The sequence below is a fragment of the Artibeus jamaicensis genome, unplaced genomic scaffold (genome assembly GCF_021234435.1).
Source record: "Artibeus jamaicensis isolate MK-2021 breed Jamaican fruit bat unplaced genomic scaffold, CSHL_Jam_final contig_781, whole genome shotgun sequence".
In the NCBI taxonomy this organism is placed as follows: Eukaryota; Metazoa; Chordata; class Mammalia; order Chiroptera; family Phyllostomidae; genus Artibeus; species Artibeus jamaicensis.
Genome location: NW_026521968.1, coordinates 7,241,521 through 7,261,480, shown reverse-complemented (window position 1 = coordinate 7,261,480; position 19,960 = coordinate 7,241,521). Strand labels below are relative to the sequence as shown.

Here is a 19,960-nt window from a genome sequence, read left to right as displayed (position 1 = left end):
TTTGAGATTCTTTACTACCTCATCAAAAGCTTACCCACTGACCCCTGGTTGGTGTAGCTCAGTGGATTGAGCAGGGGCCTGTGAACCAAGGGATCATGGTTTGATTCCCAACCAGGGCACACGCCTGGGTTGCAGGCCAGTTCCGAGCAGGGGACCTATGAGAGGCAATTGCCCCCTAATGTTTTTCTCCCTCTCTCCTTCCCTTCCCCTCTAAAGATAAATAAATAAAATCTTTAAGGAAAGAAAAAAGTTCACCCACTAATGTAGTGTCCACTGCTGATTTCTAACTTCAGTACTCTTATATTTATTAGTTGGCAGTTTACTGAAAAAAGCTTTCAGTTTTCCTCCCATTTATTTATGTGTACTGGTATGAACTTTGGATTCTTGCTTCATTCAATGAGCTATACTCCACCACAATCAGTATTTATTTGAATGCTCAAACTGTCCCAAATTTGCCAATAGGAACCTCTTTGACTATAGCCCCTAGCTGCTGTGTCTTTTTGATATATACCCAACACTCCTTGAGTACCTCTTTACTTTCTGGTACAACAAAATGTTTCAAGATTCTCTTGCAATTCCCCAACCACAGCTCTGGAATAAGCCTTTTCCCAAGGAGCCCTGGTTCAGTTTGGTAAAGAATGATATTCACTAACCAAGATCTGGACACTTGGTGTAATTATCACTACTTGTGTATCACTCCTTTTAGGCTCTCCCAGTGGACAGAGATAGAAAAGATATTCATATGTATGTGTTTAGGTTGTGTATGTGCATACATTTTTCTTCATCTATATACATTAAAAACCAGGAATTCATATTGATAGCCCATTAAAAGAAAAGAGGAATGACAGAATCTAATTTATTTTTTTAAAGGACCAGCCCTGGCTGGTGTAGCTCAGTGGATTGAGTGCAGGCCTGCGAACCAAAGAATCACAGTTAGATTCCCAGTCAGGGCACATGCCTGGGTTGTAGGCCAGTTCCCTGCAGGCCAGTTCCCAGCAGGGAATGCATGAGAGGCAACCATACATTGATGTTTCTCTCCCTCCTTCCCTTCCCCTCTAAAGGATAAATAAATAAAATATTTTTAAAATTTAAGAAGATCACTTTGTCCTCTGGTTTCAGAGTAGATTGTAAGGGAACAAGGAACAAACAGGGAACCAGAGCAGAAGCAGGAAATAATTTAGGAGCTAATGTAACAAACAGCCTGGGTCCTGGGTGAAAGATGAGGGTGATGAGGGTGGCTTGGGCTGGGTGAAAGATTAGGGTGGCTTGGGCCAGGTTGTGGTGGTGAAGTAGTGACAAGTAGTCAAGTTTTAAAAATATTTTAAATAAGAAATTGCTGAGTGATTTGATGTGCAGTGTGTGAGAAAAGAATCAGAGATGATCCTAAGGTTTTTAGTCTGACCAACTAAAGAAATGGAATTTCCATTAACTGAAATGGAAAAACCCACAGGTGAAGCAGGTTTTGGGGAGGCCACCAGGAATTTGTTGTGGATATTTTAAGTTTGTGATTGGCTACTAGATATTCAAGTGGAAATGATACGTAGGGAATATTACATATGCATCTGGAACTCAGGGAAGAGTTCTGGAGCTGGAGATGAAAATTTTGGAGGCATCAATGTATTACTAGTTGATATGTAAAGCTCTGAGACTGGAGATCACTAAAGAAGTGAGTGCGGATAGAGAGTAGGTTGGAAAATTGAACCTTGGGAACACTCCGACATTTTGAGATCCAGAAGATGATGAGCCAGCAAAGGAGTCTGTGAATGAACTGCTAATGATGTAGAACGAATATCAGAAGTGTTGTTTCCTAGAAGGCAAGGGAAGAGAGTGTTTCTAAGAGGGAGTAAGCTTGTGTGTCAATGGTCATTTGGTAACCTTAACAAGAGCAGCTTTGATGAACTGGGGTGGGGGGGAGGTGCACCTTAAGAGAGATGGTTCAAAGGAGACTGGGAAGATAGAATTAGAGACAGTGGGTATAACTAACTTCGCAGGAGAGGGAAACAAAGGAATGAGGCGGTAGGGGGACATGAGGTCAAGATACCTTCTGTTGTCTTGCTTATTCTAAATTGGAATACACTTCAGTATGTTTGTACGCAGGTAGGAATAATCCAATTAGACTGGGAAGATTTGATGGTATGGGAAAGAGAGAAGTGTTCTTGAGCCCTTGAGGGCCAAAAAGGAAATGGAGATCTATCTAGTAAGTGTAGGGGTTGACTTAACTTGGAAGGGTTCATCTACAGTAATGAGGGAAAGAAAAAATATGTGGCCACAGACAGACAGACAGACAGGTAGGTAGGTAGGTAGGTGGATATGGATCGGGGAAATGCCTTCAGAATGCCTTGTTTACTCACTGAAACAGCACCCAAACCTCAGAGAGGATTCAGGGATTTGTGGCTCAAGGTGTAAGGAGAGGAATGAAATAGTATAGGAGAGTGGCAATGTAAATGGCGTACAACAGCCAAATATCCATAAGGGATCGCCTGACCTTGGTGGAATTATGAATTCATATCGGCAGCTACAATACTTCTGCCTAGCCGTACACAGGCTTCAGAGGTGTACGTAGTAAGGAGCGTAAGGCCTGCTAGGGGGCGCTCGCGGAGTGGTTATGTGTGGCGGAATCCCTTGAGTCCCAGAATAAATGCGAGCTCTCTAAAGGGAAGAATGTAGTGGGGAAAACAAATTATTTCTTCCGAAGGCAGTAATGCATGTTCCCAAAACTACTAACGCTGTGAGCAGGATTCGAACCTGCGCGGGGAGACCCCATTGGATTTCGAGTCCAACGCCTTAACCACTCGGCCATCACAGCCACACAGGACATGTGGCTTGTGCAACTGTAGTTGTTATAAACAGGCCCACCTCCTGGACCCTAACCCACTTGTCTACAGACATCTATGTATGTGTGCCCTGGCTGGGTGCTGCTGACCGTGTCTGCTTTGCATTAGCTATCAGCAGCCCTTGGGAGCAACTTTCCTTTTCCCCCTCCTCTCCTGGAGCCAAATACGGCCCCAACAAAATATGCCAAAATCCGAGGACAGGGCCCTACACCCTTAAAGGCAAAGGATGCCCGCTTCAACGTAGGGCATGAAGGGGACGTGGGACTCAGCCTAGAGATGCTCACTGACAGAGCACGGCCACGGAAGCTCAAAGAATTTGACTTAGAATTTTTCGATTGCACCAAGGCCCTTTGGAAGAGGTGGAAATGCATTGGCCCCTCAGCAATAACTGTCAACTGGCTCTGGTACCACTGGAATCAGAATCCAAGATCTCCTGTTTACTACGGACAGGCACTTTAACCACCCAAGCCAAGTGTCACGTCTACAGATAGATGGACTACTTAGGCGGCCAGTAAGAAATAATTAGAGCGGCTGATCCATATCCCTCAGTAACTGATCCCTTCCAGTTCTCCCTTCCCTTCCTAGGTTCTGCAATCTGAACCAGAAAGTTAATGCTCTGCCCCTCCATCCGCACTTTTGGGGGCCAACTAGATCATGCATGGGTGTGTGACTCCTGCTCCCTTAGCCACCAAGGCACCCTCAGGACTTCTCCTGTGCGGTGACAAAAAAGCCAAAGGCCCTCAACTGCTTCAGGACACTATGGGGTTAAGGGGGTTTTCCCCTCACTCAGGCACCATGACCTACAATGGAGCTTGCCTAAGTAAAGCCCTTAGCCAGGGATCCCCAGCCTCTGGGAGGTGGACCTGTTAAGAACTCGGTAGCACAGCAAGAGATGAGCTTGAATGTAATGCACTTGATTCATCCGGAAACCATCCCACCCATCGCTGGTCCGTAGATAAATTTTCTTCCATAAAACCCGTCCCTGGTATTAAAAAGGTTGGAGACTGCTGCCCTTAGGCACAAGTTGGTCCTCATTTCTACATCCCTGGGCAAACACAGCCGAGTCATGTTGGAGGTGAGGGCAGGGTTTGAATTAGGTGGAGATTTAGCAAGTTCACCAAGACCCTTCAGCTGGAAAGGATGGGGAAGAGGGCTAGGAATCGCGCACTCACCAACACCCTCCTGGAAGCTGGGCCACACCTCCCCACAAAGGCCGTTCCTCACCCAACTTGCAAACTTTATTCCACAAGGCCCCTGGGTTTTGTTTTTTTGTTTGTTTTTGTATTAAAAAATATTAACAGACAATATCAAAAACACAAATGTCATCGGTAGAGGGTACAGCTGAGAACACCTGGGTCCCACCTGAGGGGCAGCACCAGGGACTCCATGGTCCACCAACCGCCCCCACCCTGGAGCAGCTAGGGGTTTGGACCACTGGCTCCTGTTTGGGCCTCAGGCCCTCCTCCTCCCATCTGGAGAGGAGGTAGGAGAGAGGACTGCCTCGCTCAATAAATAAGTGCAGCCCCAACCCTTGGGGACCAGGACTAGGGCTCCGCTGGGACTTGTAGAGACCACTTCAGCAGCTTGTCAGAAGCTCTGTCCAGGGAAGGAAAGACTCTTCACCAGCAGTGGGAGATGACGCTTTTCTGGAGAGTTCTACACGCTATTCCCTCAGAGGCCAGAGGCAGCACCTGGATCCTGGGCTGGTGATGGGGGTCCAGCCCCCATAGCAAGAGAATCTGGGGCAGTTTGTTATTGGTTGGTCCAGCCACATCTGAGTTCTGAGAGTTGGGGGTGGAAGAAGGAAGCTTCTCATGCACTCCTGGAGGTGGCCCCAAAATGTAGTCTAGCCAGTGCCACTGTCTATGACAGGTAAGGCTGGACTAGATGAGCTCCCACCTTGCTCCTCCTCTTCCATGGCCAGGTCCTGAGAGCCTGAGACCCCAGCCCCAGCTTGGGCCTGGGCCTCTTCACCCTCATCTTCACAACCACCACCACCTTCGCCTCCACCCTCCTCCATGGGCTCCAGCCCCAATCCATCCAGTCCTGAGAAGAGTGGGTCATCAGGGTGGCCAGGGTGTTGGGTGCTACTACCGCAGTCCACACAGGCCTTGGAGGGAAAAAGGGCAATGAGTGAGTCAGGCAAGGGTCAGTCACTGATGACCCGCGCTACCCCAGCTCCCTCGTCCCCCAGCCCAAGAGACTTCCCAAAATGTACTTGGAAGAAACACTAGTCCACAAAGACACACATGGGGTCAAGACTGGAAAATGCACTGTAGACCCTACTATGGAAAAGTCCCAGTGTACATCAGCACAGAATTGGTCCAGAAAAGGTCTACAAAAATTTGTGTGGTTTAATACTATGTAACCCAGCAGCAAACTTAGTGGAATCACCATCCTTCAGAATGATCCAATGACAATAAAGGGAGTCAGCCCTTAATCTCTATCCTTTTGACTTGAGCTCAATTCTTTCTCCTCCCTCCCAGCCCAGACTTCTCCTCTCACCTTTACATCAAAGACCCGAGGCAGCTGACCCTTCCGGGCCCAGGAGTGCACAGCACCCAGTTCCCTCCGCTGGTCCTCCGAAAACCGAGGCTGCTGTTTCTGCATGGCCCGAAGCCATTCTCGGTCCTGCTTCAGCACAGAGGCCACGTCCCTGCCCAGGGAAGGGTTCAGAAGGCAAAGGCTCAGAGCGGGGACCAGGGCCCACGAGGCTGGCATTTTTCCTCCACCAAACGCCCTATCCACTGCCTCATGCTGCTCCTCTGAATTGGTGCTCTGGGAGTTCAGAACTTCTGTTTTATTTTTATTTACTTATTTTCAGACAGAAGAGAAGGGAGAGAGTAAGAGGAAGAGAAACATCGATATGCAAGAGATACACTGATTGGTTGCCTCTGGTATACCCCCAGCCTGGGACCTGGCCCGCAATCTAGGACCTGACTGAGAATCGAACTGGCACTCAATCTATTGAGCCACACCAGCCAGGGCAGAGTTCGGGGCTTCTAAGACCAGGGAAGCTGATGATGGGAGGAACTGATGAGGCAGGGGATGAGATAGAAAGCCACAGAGCAGAGCCAGCCCCAGAAAAGAAAACCTCAAATTAGCTATGGAATGAGGGTGGCCAAGGAGGCCTCAAACTCCTTACCTGGAGGGCACCTGGTAGGTCATCATGACACGCTGGTCAGCGTTGGCCATGAGTAGCCAGATGGGGTCCTGGAGCACATACTTAATGACCTGGTCCCCGGGCTCAGCCCTGGCCTGGGCAGCCCCAGCTTCAGCCTCAGAAGAGTCTATGCTGCCGAAGTACTTGCTGGTGTGGCTGCTCCGACTGCTGCCTGTGAAGCAGGGTCAGCCAGTGTCAGGCCAGCTGGGGCTTCCATCCCCGGGACACTGCAAAGCCTCTTTCAAGGCCACATACGTGTCCATCCTACTGCCCTCAGGAGGCACGACATGGGCCCAGACTGCTCAGCCAAGATGGTGCCTGGCCTCTCAACTCCCCAGTCACTGTCCTACCCAGGGAGGTAATGGAGGGGCCACTCACGTGTGATACTGGCTGAGGTGCTGCCCCCCTCATGGGAGCCTGAACCAGACCCGGAGCCCAAGTGAGACCCCAAGGAGCCTGAGGCAGCAGAGCCTGTGCCAGAGCGAGAGTCTTCCTGCAGCAACAACTCCAGGAGGTCACTGGAGCCCGATAGTGCGTCCTGATTGGAGGACTCAGTTACCTCCACCTGGAGGGGGAAGGAAGGAAATGGGGAGGAATTTAGCATTCAATACCTGGGTCTCCCTTCAACTGTTTCCACTGCGTGGGGGGGGGGACACCAACCAAGGTGGTCTCTGATCCCACTCTACGACAGTGGGGCCAGGATGAGAGAGCCCGTGAAGCATAGGGACATGATGCTGGACTGTTTCCAAGTGCCAGATGCACTCAGAAGTTACTGGCTCCCTTTACAGATGAGGCAGCTGATTTCTACCTTATTCAGAAATTCAGCTGGGGTCTCCCACCTCCCTACACCATCTTGTGGAGATGGAGATACCAGGCAGGTAGAAGTCAGGAAAAGCGTGGTGGAGGAGCAAGCGGGGGAAGGTTGCGTGAAGACTATAATAGAACACAGGGGTCAGTGCTCACCATTCTGGCCTCTGGCTCAGCCGCCTCCTCACTGGGAGGCAGGGGCCCAGCACTGCTCGCAGGGCCCCCTGCAACAGCACCCCCCTCAACACGGGGGGGCTCCTCAAGCTGCAGCAGATTTAGCTGGAGTGGGGAGCTGCATCTCGAGTTGAATAGTGGAGAGTCCAAGCGGTGGGGAGGGCTGGGGGGGGGTGGGGGCAGGGACGGAGAAGAAGGGGAGTGGGAGGCAGGGGTAAGAGGCCCCTCTGCAGGAGTCTGAGGTACCCCGTAGGGACAGCTGGATGGGGTGGGGAACAGATAGTTAGGCAGCACCAAGGCCACAACTGGGGTCACCAGGGGGGCAGGGAAAGTTGCAGGGGGCACAGATGTGGGGGCAGGGGAAAGAGGCTGGGGGCCACCTCGGGGAGAGAACACTGGGAGGGGATAGGGCTGAACCACAGCTGGGAAGGGAGCAGCAGCTGGTGGTGGGGGCCAGGAGGCAGAAGGTGGAACAGGTGAAGGGTGGGAGACAAAGCAGGGGGATTCGACCCGGGGGGCCTGGTGGTGACGTGAGCGCTTGGCTTTAGATCGGCAGTGGTGTCGGCGGCTGGGGGGTGTGGGGCCATGGTGGCAGCCTGTGGGGAGAAACCAGGGTTAGCGAGGGCCTCAACTTGGGGCTGAGTGCCCCTGCCACCTCTACTGCCCTACCTTTCTAACCAGGGAGAGGGCAGGAGAAGGAGAAGGCCCTAGAGAGAGTCTAGCTTCCCAGACCAAATAGAACAGAGGTGGCTCTGGGGACATGGGAACCTTCAGCGAAGAATCACAGGAGGCAGGGACAGGGAGATTTATTGAGAAAGGAAGGGAGAAGGATGTTACATGAGGGAAGGAGTTGGAGGTGTGCAGAAGAAACAGCACACTGGTAGATGGGAGAAGCAGGGTGGGTCCATAAACGAATGGGCGGGAGGCTTCAATCCATGTGCCAAACTTCCTCAGGCACTGCCAACGTTGGTGCTCCTTCTGCCAGTCAAGGCCACACTCTGCCTAGCTCAGACCCCTGCATCTGCCTACAGGAAGCCTCCTTCAGGCATCTGCTGGGCTGCTGGCTGTCCTTGAAGCCTGGCCCCACCCAGAGTTGTTCCAGCCTTCCTTGTCTGTATTTGGCCCAGAGTCCATATAGATCTCTTAATCTGCAACCACTGAGTCTAAGTAGGCATACTTTCTACCCCTGCCCCCAGGCTGGACCTGAAGCAGCTTACCTGGAGCAGAGTACCTCCTCCCGCCTACCTCAGTGCCAACCCCCCAGAGGCTGCCTTCCCCTAGCTGCAGCCTGGAACCCCAGCCTACTAGGGAGAGGCTAACCAGGCGCTTATCCCTGGGCAGGGTGCTGGTGGTGGAGGAAACACCAGCCTGGGTCCCTGGAGCAGCAACATCTCCCTCAAGAACCCCCTCCCCACTGGTCTAGTCCGAGACCTGGCAGAGGACAGGGTCAGAGAGGTAAAGGGTGGCTACCTCGCTCTCCGGGGGCTGAGGGGGCCATGGAGGAGCCATTGAGTCCACGCAGCCTGCCGAGATCACGGAAGCGGCTGAGGAAGGCCTGCTCCTCCTTCTGTGTGTGCAGGGACAGCACAGCCTTGGTCAGGCCCACGGGGCGGTAGGCATCTGGGGCTGGGTCAGGGGCTACCGTGGGGCTAGGGGTTGGGCTGGGAACTGGGCCTGGAGCCAGGCCGGGCAGGTCCTCCATCATGATGATGTCTGAGGAAGGGGAGAAGGGAGAAAGGTCATCAGAATCATCTCAGGGGTTAGTTAACACAACCACACCACACCCTCCCTGTCCAACAGCTTAGCCAACCCCTGGCCACTGCCCCACAGCCAAGCCTGGGCCCTGTGTGCATCTCCTGCCCTCCTCCCCACTGAGGGCTGGCTCGGGGCCCTCTTCTCTATGCAAAGCTGTCCCAGCGTGGCAGAAGATACTCAGTCCCCTCCGGCAGCACTACCCAAGGATGGCGGTGCCATGACTCTCTTTAGAAGGGAAGCCCACCCCCTTCTCTTCCCTCCCACATTTTGAAGGGCAATGCCCTTCAGCGTTTTTCATCAGGGTTTTTCTGACTCTCTGTGGTCATACCTCAGTTGGAACCCCCTACCCCACACTTTGTGTGTGAACTGACAGTAAGAACACAGGAAGCAGGGTTGGGAAAAGACAAAGCAGCAAAGGCTGGTGGGAATGGAGGCAAGAAGTGGCAGCTCCAAGCTAAGATGGAGGCCTCCTTCTCTCCATTAGGGCCAGAAGGGGTAGGAAAAGGCAGGCAGGAGGGAGCTCTGGCTAGAGGACCAAGGGGAGCCCGGGCACTGCCCCCTCACTCCAAGCCCATACCCGACTCCGGGGGCTTCTTGTCTCCCACATGGACGATGGTGGAGCTGAAGCTACACTGACTGGTGACAGACACCACACTCTCCGCCTTATTGGCTAGGGCGAGCGGGCTCAGGGTACCTCCTACCACCGGCTCCTTCTGAGGGGTGGCCCCCTCCCCAGACAGCACTGCCAATGGATCTGTGCAAAGAGATGGTGCCAGTTACCACCACTGCCCCCACCAGAGGTCAGGAGAGGAAACCCCAGGGAGGAGGGGGAGGATGGACAGCAGGGAGGAGGTCTGGAGATCCGGAGGCTGGGAGGGGTCAGGGCAGAGCGAGGTGGGGGCCCCAAGGCAAAAGGGCAGAGACACAGGGTCAGCAGCCGGACAGTGAAAACAGGGCATGCACTAGGTCTTTACCTTTCTTAGTCCCCACAGACACTGGATCTGTCCTCTGTTTGTCATCGTCAGAGGCTGAGGAGGCGGTGTAGGAGGAGGAGGCACATTTACGCTTGGTCGTGCTGGGGATGTTGCAACTCTCCAGGTACCTGGCGATGCCCCAGAAGACATGAGGGCAGGCCCTGGGGTAGGCAAGGCGAGTGCCCAAAAGGGAGAGGTGCCAGACTGGCCTTACCTGAGGATGCTGTCCAGGCAGTTGATCTGCTGATAGGAGCAACTGGAGGCTTCTTTCCTCTCAGCCTCCTCAGGGGCCAAGGCTTGTGGGGCCTGGACTAAAGCAGGGTCTGCCTGCAGCCCTGGGTCTGGGGACTGGCAGTGAAGGGTCTTGGCCTTAAATGTGCCTGTAGCTAAACCAAGGAGAAAAAAAAGAGAGGAAAGCTCCTCTGGGTTGAGGTGAAGGTCAGGAGACCACCTGGTCTCACCTCTCACCTGCGCGCACACCCACACTCCCTCCAACTCACCAGGGCGGCGGGTCCGGGGCAGAGGCCGAGCCCGGGACTCAATAAAAAGCTGCTGCCCTTGGTGCTTCACTAGATGGACATCCTTACAGATCTGCTGGAAGGTCACCTGTGGGACAGAGCAGGGTAGCAGGCAGCATTGGGGAGGGGTCCTGGCCAGTGTCAGGGGCCCAGGGCACAGTGCAATAAGAGGAACCAGTAGGGAGACATGGAGGCCATGATGAGAGCAGGGCAAGAAAAGGAGAGGGGGTGAGGCAGAGCTCCACTGGGATTGGCAATGCTGGTTCCAAGGACAGGGGAATGGGCGACTGGAGGGGTGAATTGGGAGGACACTCACCAGGGCAGGAGGCCCAGGCCCCTCAGCATCACCCCCGTTGCTATCACTGGAGGAGCCAGGGCTGAAGAGAGGGCCTGGGGAAGTCACGGGGCCAACTCCACAGAGGCCTGCGGGGCTGGGGCTGTGCACAGGCTGGGGCAGAGAGGAACAGGTTAGGTATCTACAGCCCTGCACCTCACCTCTTCTTCACCTCCCAAGCCTCCTCTCCTCAACTCTCACCTGTAACAGCAGCCGATGGATCTGCTCTGATAGTTCCTGAATATCAGAGTCCAGGGACAGGGCCGGGCTGGGGACCGGGGGAGTGAACACGTCCTCATTCAGGGGTGCCCTGCAAGGTGGGAAAGGGTAAGTCGAACCCTTACCCCTCCCACACTATCCAATGTCAGCTCTGGGTCACGGCCCACTTACGTTCGTACTTTGTGGCGGCCCAACACAAAGGCCACCTTGCGGCTCCAGGGGTGCACGAAGCCGGCCCAGCTGGTGTCCATGGTAACATATTCCCCATTACGGGCACAGAAACGAATGGGAGAGTGGTCAAAGGGCTGGCCAGCCAGCTGGAGGACTGAAGGGAATGGAAAATAAGGTGTGGGTGAGCAGGAAGGAGAGCTAAGACAGAGAGCCACCCCGCAGGAGATCCAGGAGAACCAGGCACTGAGAGACATAACCACAGGGGCATCCGTTAAGAAGCCCTGCAGATAGCCAGGAAGGAAGAGCAGGGTGAGAGGAACTCACTCTTCTTGTGGATGGCCAGCATGAGGGGTCGGTCTTCAGGGTGCAGAAACAGGAGCACTGGGGCCCCCAGAAGATCCTGGGGGAGGTAGCCCAGCAGTGGGGCAGCCCTGAAATGGGAGAAGGCATCAGTCTGGCCATGGCCTCCGCCCTGGCCACACACTTTTCCTCCAGGTCCCAACCTCACCTTTCATCCACATCCTGGAAGAGGCAGCTGGGGGTGTGCCGTGTAGTGAAGATCCTTTTGTCTGGAGGGATCCGGGGAGCTGAGCACAGAAAATGTACCAACTGGATTTCATCGGAAATGGTCCAGCTCCTCAGCCCCCCATGTTGCCTGGGGCCCAGGCCAGCTGGCAATCCTCCCCATAGCCCTTCCCTGGGTCTTCTGGCCCACAAAGGTAGCCTGGACCACCCTTGTGTCCCACACTAGTAAAGAGCTGAGAACAAGGTCCTCTGCTTTACCCTCTCCTAGCTGAGGACTCTAATCCAACTCTACTTCTAAAGGAGGCCTCAAACCCTCATCTTTATAACACCTTCCCTATTACAAAACCCTGAGGGGGCTGAATCACGCCTCCCAAAGTTATGCCCTGCCTCACCCACAGCTAGGCCCCTGGCCTGCCCACCTTCGTAACCCGAGTGGATTCGCTCTGCCATGAGCAAGCAGCACGGCTGTGCCGGGGCCCCATCAGAGACCCGGATTTTAGTCACATATGGGGTGAGGCGAAATGGCTGGTACCGAGGCCCTGCATCCCGGTCAGGACCTCCTCTAGCAAGGGAAAGAAAGAGGTGTTAGGGACTGTTAATGAAATGCCACCCACCCTCTACCTCAAGGTCAGGATTCACACAGTAAAGAAGGGAGATGTGTGGAAAGTGGAAGGGATCTGCTCCCACTTCCCCCACCTACCTGATACGGCAAAAGACAGACTTCTCCTGGGTGAAGTCCCTGAAGCCTGAACCTGGGGCAGACCAGGAGAGGGGTGAGCACAGTACACCCTGCACCCTCAGCCCAGGTAGGGTGTAGGGCACCCAACACCCTACCTGGGCTGAGAAGACCCCAACAAGGAATATCTCGGGACCCCTGGTCCTTCACAGAAGAAGCTTCCTACAACTGCTCATCCCCCCTGCAGGCACTTGGGGACCTCACCTGCTGAAGCCCCAGTGCCCCAGGTGGGCAGGCGAGATGGGGCAGTGGAACCATAGAAGACGCCCACATCCTGGGGAGCCAGGAGCTCTGAGAAGCGGGCACCCCGAAACACGTCCCGCTTACAGTGCAGCAGGATGCCTGCCTGCTCCGAAATGTAGACGATTTGGCCTGTCAGGAAGGAGACAGCCACGGAGAAGGTATCCTGGGCAGGAGGGTGAGGAGAGAGAGGATTCAGAAGCCATGGGAGTAGGGATGAGGGTGAGTTACAACAGAGAGTCCAGGCTGTGGCTGACCTGGTTGCGAAGCGTGTACTCAGAAGTGATGTGCTCCAGCTCCTCCAGAGTATAGGTGGACATGTCCATGGCACAAGGCTCACCCTCCTCCAGGCTCCACTGCTGGTAGTATTCCTGGTTAGCTTCAGGGTGAGGACAGTGGGGCATTCAGTGAGATGGCTCCACCACAGTAGTCCAGGACTTGGCCACTGCCCTCCTGGGAAGCACCACTCACCTTGCACCTGCTTGACACAGGCCAGTGCATACTGCAGTGTGGCCAGGGTCCCAGAGCGGCCCTTGCCTCGGCGCTCTGGCGGCAGCCGAAGCTTGAGCTCCCGCAATGCTGTCATGAGTTCCTTCTGGGTCCTTGCACGGGCTGACTGTTCACTGCTGCAAGGCCCACCGAAAGGGAGGGGGTATGGGCATCAGCCTCAAAGCACGGCCCAGGTCCCCAGCCTCTCCCCCAGCCCTTACCCCACAAACCTGCAGCCGCTGGTAGATGGATTGTCCTGCTCCGAGCTGGCACTCAGGAGGCTGTAGGCAATGGAACTGCTGGGTGGGGAGGGGCTCTGAGAGTTTGTGCTAAAGGAGAAGCAACAGGCTTGAGATGAAGAGAAAGTGACTAGCAGCATGGGCCTTTCTCCTAGCCCAGACTGCTCCTGAGACCACTCCCAGACCCTGTAACACACATCTGTACACACCTCTTGCTGCTCTCAGTGGTCTCCAGCAGGGCTGAGTCCTTGCCATTGCCAGAGGAAGAGCTATGTGAGCTATGCTGAGATGCACCTCTGGACTCAGGCCCGTTGGACTCATTGCCACTTGAGCCATTGCTGTTGGCATCCGTGTCATCAGCCAAGCTGGGGCCAGGGCAAGACAGGTGCTGTGGGGGCCCAGGGGACTGGGCCCTTCCAGGACAAAATGATTCCCCTGGCCTGGGGTCCCCTCCCCCATCAGCCCCTTCTAGGGGGCCACTCATGTCTGAGCCATGGGGAGGGCAGACAGAAAACAGTGATGAGGGAGAGGCCACCACGGATGCACAAGGGGGCCGAGAGGCCTGGCTAGGGGAGTAAGGTGGAGGACCCAAGCCTCTGAGATTGAGAAGTTCGACCACAGTCAGTACCTGAAGAGGGAGACCAAGAAAGATGGCTTAGAGAAAGTTGGGCTGTTCACATTACCTGCCGTCTTCACTCAGACCCTACCCCCACTGGTCCCCATGCTCTTGGGACCCCGGCTTCTAATAGGGAGCTTTACGTAAGTTCTGTTTCTTGTCCGGGTAGGGGGTTTGAGGTGGGGAGGCTCATTCCTTGCCACCGTGGCCTGGGTTAGTACAGCCTGAGCAGTGTACTAAAACTACGGCTGTGGGACAAAGTTTGGACACCTTCCAGCCCCAAATTCCCACTGGGCTCCCACTCTGCCTAAGATTCCAAGGCCTCTGAGCAGAGGGGTGAGCTAGTCGCCTCCTATATTTAGGTCTCAAGGCTAATTTTATCTGTGGGTGGCGCCACCCCCGCTGCACATGCGCAGGGACAGGCGCGGCCCCACCATGAGCTTCCGCCACCGCCACGGTCACCAGGGAAACCAACGTCAGCAGCTGAGCTCAGCGGTTGCTGGAGGGACCACAGGAGGGCGGGAGAAGCGACCCTCCCCCATTTCCCGGCGGAAGAGGGGGATCTATGTACTCCCACACAGGCGGGTGTGGCCAGGGTTAGCCCACCTCGAGTACAGCCTCAGTCCCCTGAGAGAGCGGCCCAACGGGGTTCGGCAGACTGGCCCTGCTCCCCTGGGCAAAACACAACCGCCACCGCCCTCCACACAAAAGCCCCACAAGCCTAACACTCGCCTGGATCCGAGTCATTCTGGTTATTAGCACACAGCCTTCTCCTGACCCTCAGAACCAAAACCAGCACCTGCCATTGTCAGGGGCCCAGGAATTCTCTTTCCTCAGTCTGCTACTTTTCTAGACAACGGCACCCCGCCCCCATCCGAAGCAGACACACTCAGCTCTGAGCAGGGTATGCACAACAGCCAACGGATATTCCCCTACTCCAGGTCCAACCATATCCCCAACCCCCCAGCACTTTCTGAGCTCCAAGAGAAAAGGGAAGGCTGTGGCCAACAGCAGGAACTAAAGCTGGGAACAGGATGTTCCAGCCCGAAACAGGCTGACATCACGGCCGGCGCCGGGCCAGGGATTAAGGGGGGAGAGTGGGGAGCGTGGAAAGTCAGAGGGATCCTGCTACCCAGGGAAAACCGGAGGCCCCCGAGTGACAAGAACGATGGCAAGGGACAAGCCTGCTGAGGGTCAGGTGTGGGACCGGAAGAGCTGGGAGTGCGGGGCAAACAGGAGGTAAGAGGGTTAAGAAGTGCAGCATCCGGTGCAGGGTTTCAAGGATCACCTGGATCCCCCGGGGCAGAGAGCAAGTGCACAGCGGCAAGGAAGACGAATTATTGGTGGGCCATAGACCGCCTAGACCGAAAGCGGCACATTATGCTGGAAATGGTCCAGTATGGGGTTGGTAACTGGTCCCCAGGTGGTCAAGGAAACACCTACCTGTCCCGCGCGAGTGTCCCCTTCGGTAGCCTGCCCGCCGTTGCAGCCCGCAGCCGAGTGGAAGCTCAGCGGGGCCAGGAGGCGGGTTGCATAATGCCAGGCACTGCCCCTCTCCTTGGCCTCCTGCCCGGGAGCCACAGGCCCCGCCCTCGATTGGCTGGGGGATCTCATCCTGGTCCCTGATTGGCTACTGGCTTCTACTGAGGTCAGGGCTGTGTCACACACGCTGGCGCACGTGGATCTGGGTGCTGGCACTAAAATGAAGGGCCCCAGACACCACCGCCCAGCCTTTGGGTGCAGGACGTCTTGTACAGTGAATACTGAAAGGGAGGGGAAATAAACTGTGCCTCTTCCGGGAAAATGCTCTGGCCGCAGTAGGTGTTTTAAGAAATATTCACTTGGTGAACTGAGCTGACTTGCAGGACACCGTGGCTTTGCTAGGGGTGGGAAAAAGAAATGCAAACCCTGGGGAGTGAACCAAGATGAATGGGATAGCTGATCCCTGGGAGGAGGGGGACAAACAGAAACCTGACTTGACCTTTCCTGGGTTCCCTTCCCCAGCTTTGTCATCATAGTAAAGCTGTTTTACACAACTCTTTCATCTGACACTTCAAATACTTGGACAGCTAGGAAGAAAGCAACTGAATATACATGTGTGCCGGGGTGGGGGTGGGAGTGTGGGAGTGAAGGATACAAATAATAAAATGGGCAGCCAGAGCCAATAGGGGCAGTGAAGGGAAAACAATGGCAGGTGCTCCCATGTCCAATCAGAAAAAAAGGTCTCTGGGCAGCCTACTGGGTGACTAGTGCTTCTCTCTTGAGGATGCAGCAGCCCTCAGGGCTGCCCCAGAAGTGAGGGACCAGAAACCCAGGGTTACAGGGAAACAGGGGAGTGCCTGAGAGACCCTAGAGTGCCTGAAAGGTGGGGTGCAAGGGCTTCAGATCCCCGCCATTAGGAAAAGAGAAAGCCAAGGACATCGTCTCTCTACTGTATTCCCTAGTCCCGGGGGGTATAACTTGTCACATGGCAGGTGATCAATAGAAAAGGAGTGATTTTGTAGTTTGGTTGGTTAGAGCATCGTCTCAATATGCCAAGTTTGTGAGTTTGATCCCCCATCAAGGCATATTCAAGAGTCAACCAATGAATGCATAAATAAGTGGAACAAATCAATGTTTCTCCTTTCCTCTCTCTAAAATCAGTAAATAATTAAAAAAATAAAAAAGGACAGGAGAGGGGAAGAGGCTTCAGCCAATGAGGAAGGAGCTGAACATTAAACCTTTTTAAAAAGAAGGGGGAGCAGAACCCTGAATCCTAAAAAAAGAACAGGGGCCTGGTTTGGAGGATGAAGTGCCAGGCTGGGCCGAGGAGAGCTGCAGGTACACAGACCCACTCCATCCAGGGCTGTAACAAGCAGCTTCTGTCAGGGCTCCCTGAAAATGTGGTTGGCAAGTGAAGAGGCCCCCCCCCCGCCCCCCGCCCAGCTAATGCTGACATAATCAGCTGTGGGTGCACGCCCCTGTCACGTGCCCTAAGCTTCCCTTAAAGTGGTGTTGCCCATTGAGGGGTTGGGGGCAGGCTCTGTGGAAAGCTGAGGGGTGGGGAACTATATAACCTAAACAGCAAGAAGACACAGGAAACGAAGGGTTTAAGAGCCTGGATTTTCAGACTTCTCTACTTGAAAATGTACCCCCATCTCACATACTGTGGCCCTGTCCCTGGTTTTCAGACACCTCTTCTCTGGAAACAATTTTTCTTCCATCCCAGTTCTCCTCAGGAATTTAGGTATAATCTGCCCTGACACAGACAGTCCTTGTTCTCCCACCTCCACCTCCATCTTTATTTCTTGCATAGACAAAAGGGTCCAGTGCTCCAGCAATCCTAACCTGCTCCCACGGCCCTGGTTGTCCTGCCTCATGGTCCCCACAGTAACCAGGCCCTGCTGCCGTCAATGGCGGAGAGGGGGCGGGAGACAGTGGTGACGTCAAAGCTGAGGAAGGGGGCGGGGCGAGGAAGCGGGGGGAATGTGGGGCAGGGAGGCTGGGGAGGCAGCGGTTTGGATTGCGGCCAGCCCGAGGGCGGCGGCCAGCGCGCTAAGGAACATCATGTTCTTTTGGATGGTGGCCCAGGACAAGCACAAACCCAGGCGCCTCCCCCAACCCAACGACAGCCGTCCTGTCCCAAAGCCAGGGATTCCTGGAGAGAGGATTAGAAGGAAGGGGTCCCCCTCCCCCGCCCCTATGTTTGGTTCTCTTCCAGACACGCATCGCCCTCCCCTAGGCTTGTTCCCACAGCTCTTGGCACTGGCTTCCCCCTTCTCCCAAACTGTACACATTTGCTGGCCGAATTCCAAACAGCCAGGGTGGGGAAGCTAGAGGCCCAGGTTTTGTGAGAAAACACGCACCTTTGCTCCTTCAAAGGCCCCCTTCAGAGCCTGAATCTCTTGTTACCATGGCAAAGAGGAAGGAGGGGAAGGAAGGAGAATGGGTGTAGGATGAGGAAACCGAACTGGGACAGCAAGTGGCTCAGCCTAGGCCTGGCTCTTGGGAGAGGGGTAAAAGGATGGAATGAGGGATTTGGGCAGGTGCCTGAAGACCAGAACCAGGAAGAGGGAAATGCGGAGGGAGTCAACTTACATTTGCAAGTTTTTCACTTGCAGAAAAACTTGCAAATGTAAGAATAATTTCTAAGCAAAAAATTCACATAAATCTCTCATCCTGCCACTGTTGTTTCATCAGCCTATAGGCATTTTTCAGCAAAATAATTTAAAAAAACATGATCCAGGCATTGTGCCAAGCACTTTACATACATTATTTTATTTAATCCCCAGAACAGCCCTGTGAGGTGGGTATTACTCTCCCCATTCCACAAGGACTTACTAAGGCTCACAAGTCACTAAAGACGACTAAATTGCCTCATAATATGTTCTCAGGCTCTTAACAAATAGAGCTCAGAGTTCAAATGTGACCTCTGAGAATGGCTTGTTGTGCTGGAACCTGTGAAGGGTTACCCAGCACTGGGGAACCTGAACGTCTCAATTGTCCAGGAGATTGAGTTTGGTGCCTGGAACACAAACTCCATCCAACCCCTTCTCTCATTTAGGATATTCAGTTTGCACTCCCTACACATTTTCAGTTATCACAGCCCAGTTTTCACATGCTCCCAAAGTCCTTGAGATCATCCTAGCAGCTACCAGCCCCAGTGATGTCCTAGGAACCCGAACTTCATCACTCTTCCACCTTTCCTACAGGCATAGTTGTTTGTACAGTTACCAGAGTACCCTGTTAGTTCCTCCTCTCCTTCAGGGTCTCAGGAAGACATGCACAGCCAGTCTGTACAACACCATCCTCCCTCTCAGGATTCAACAGTTGCTACACCTCACCTTTACTCCCAAGGATAGCTTCCCTTTACACATAAGACATCCAGAGCTGTGACATGACTGGCTCAGGGTCACACAAATCATCAAAATGTCAAGCCTTCTGAGTCCCCCTACCTGCCCTACCGGGGCGTCCCTGCAGCTCAGAATCCCTGCCTCTTTCAAGTGCTTAAGGCACATACCCAGACAGCAGCCATGCACAGGAACGTCCCCCACACTCTCAGAACCCCCGACACTGCATTTCCTTGGGAGCAGGGGTCTCAGCTCCCTCAGGTCGCTGAGAGCTTCCGATCCCCACCTCCCTGGCAGTCAAGGGTCCAGGTGGCCTAGGGTGGTGAAGGATCGGATCTCGGAGACACCCCCTGGCCCCCACCCCTGTCCCTCCAATGCTGAGTTCTGGTCTCTATTCCCCAGAAGGATCAGGGCTCCCACCGCTGCGATCATGCATTCCCAGGATCCCCACGCCCTCCCCCAACCCCACACACGCACACACACTTCATTAACAACTCTACTATCAGAACACACCACCCCAGAAAAACTCACAACCACTCATCTCCCCCTTCCCCTGAGCACTTACCGCTTGGCAAGCACGCAGGTGTCCAGCGTCTTCCTAACTAGGGCCACTGAGACCCGGACTTGCTTCTGCAAGCCTGCCCACCAGCTGGGATGCCACGCCCCTCAAGCTTATTGGACTAAGGGTGCGGATCCATGCCCTTCGCCGCGTGCCTTCAGCAGACCTCCGCATAGCCACCATTGGTGCTGCCTGCTGCCCGTCATCATCTCGTTAATCAGTTTGCCAATCCTCAGTGACAGATCCACGTGCGGGCGGGCAGCCCACAGTGCCCGTTGATTGGCAGAAAGCCGCTCCCCCATTCACTTCCGAAGTCCATATTGGCTGTGGCAATATCCCCCCACTTGCCTAGAGCCGTGACGCGAATGCTGGCCCAGCCCTCCAAACTTTCTCATAGGCTGAGAGGTTTCGGAGCAGTAGAGGACACGTGCGGGCGCTCTCACGCGGCATCTTGTTTACCTAGAAGCTGGGGATTTTCCTTGACGACACTGCACTGGAAGCTGTAGAGTCTGCGCAGGCGCTGGTGTGGTTGAGGCGTGCGGCAGTGGCTTTGATAAGGGCGCCCTGTGCGGAGACCCTGAGAGGGAGAATCGCAGCTTCTGCACCCTGTCACCGCCTTCCCTAGAGCTGAGACATCTGCCCTGAGTCCCTGAGGCTCCTAGAAGCTGGAAGGTGCGAATAGGGTGAAGAGCTGTCTTCAGACCTCACTGCCACCATGAGGATAAAGATTATGACAGCAGGCTCCTAGATTTTCTATGGATTCAGGAGCTTCTCACAA

The 19,960-nt window shown here is 54.4% G+C and overlaps 1 protein-coding gene and 1 non-coding gene across 4 annotated transcripts; both read right to left on the bottom strand.

The window, feature by feature from the left end:
- Positions 1-2,724: 2,724 nt before the first annotated feature.
- TRNAS-CGA (transfer RNA serine (anticodon CGA)) lies at positions 2,725-2,806 on the bottom strand. The gene has a single exon. It is a non-coding gene; the product is annotated as a tRNA-Ser (tRNA).
- A 1,244-nt stretch (positions 2,807-4,050) lies between these two features.
- On the bottom strand, positions 4,051-19,293 carry PER1 (period circadian regulator 1). Of its 3 annotated transcripts, none has more exons than XM_037164955.2 (23): positions 19,189-19,293; positions 13,388-13,806; positions 13,170-13,268; positions 12,922-13,076; positions 12,708-12,829; positions 12,415-12,616; positions 12,175-12,226; positions 11,894-12,036; positions 11,458-11,536; positions 11,274-11,380; positions 10,950-11,103; positions 10,761-10,869; positions 10,542-10,673; positions 10,208-10,313; positions 9,922-10,093; positions 9,708-9,835; positions 9,311-9,487; positions 8,449-8,691; positions 6,961-7,574; positions 6,376-6,562; positions 5,980-6,169; positions 5,340-5,490; positions 4,051-4,944 (listed from the first exon to the last, which is right to left on the bottom strand). In XM_037164955.2, exons 2-23 carry the CDS (start codon positions 13,660-13,662, stop codon positions 4,681-4,683), a joined length of 3,861 nt encoding a protein of 1,286 aa, XP_037020850.2. In that variant the 5' UTR covers positions 13,663-13,806; positions 19,189-19,293; the 3' UTR covers positions 4,051-4,680. The 3 variants fall into 3 exon arrangements, with proteins under 3 accessions (XP_037020850.2, XP_037020852.2, XP_053528642.1); XM_037164957.2 differs by lacking the exon at positions 19,189-19,293 and adding an exon at positions 15,238-16,675; XM_053672667.1 differs by lacking the exons at positions 9,311-9,487; positions 19,189-19,293 and adding an exon at positions 15,238-16,675.
- Between the last annotated feature and the right edge of the window lie 667 nt (positions 19,294-19,960).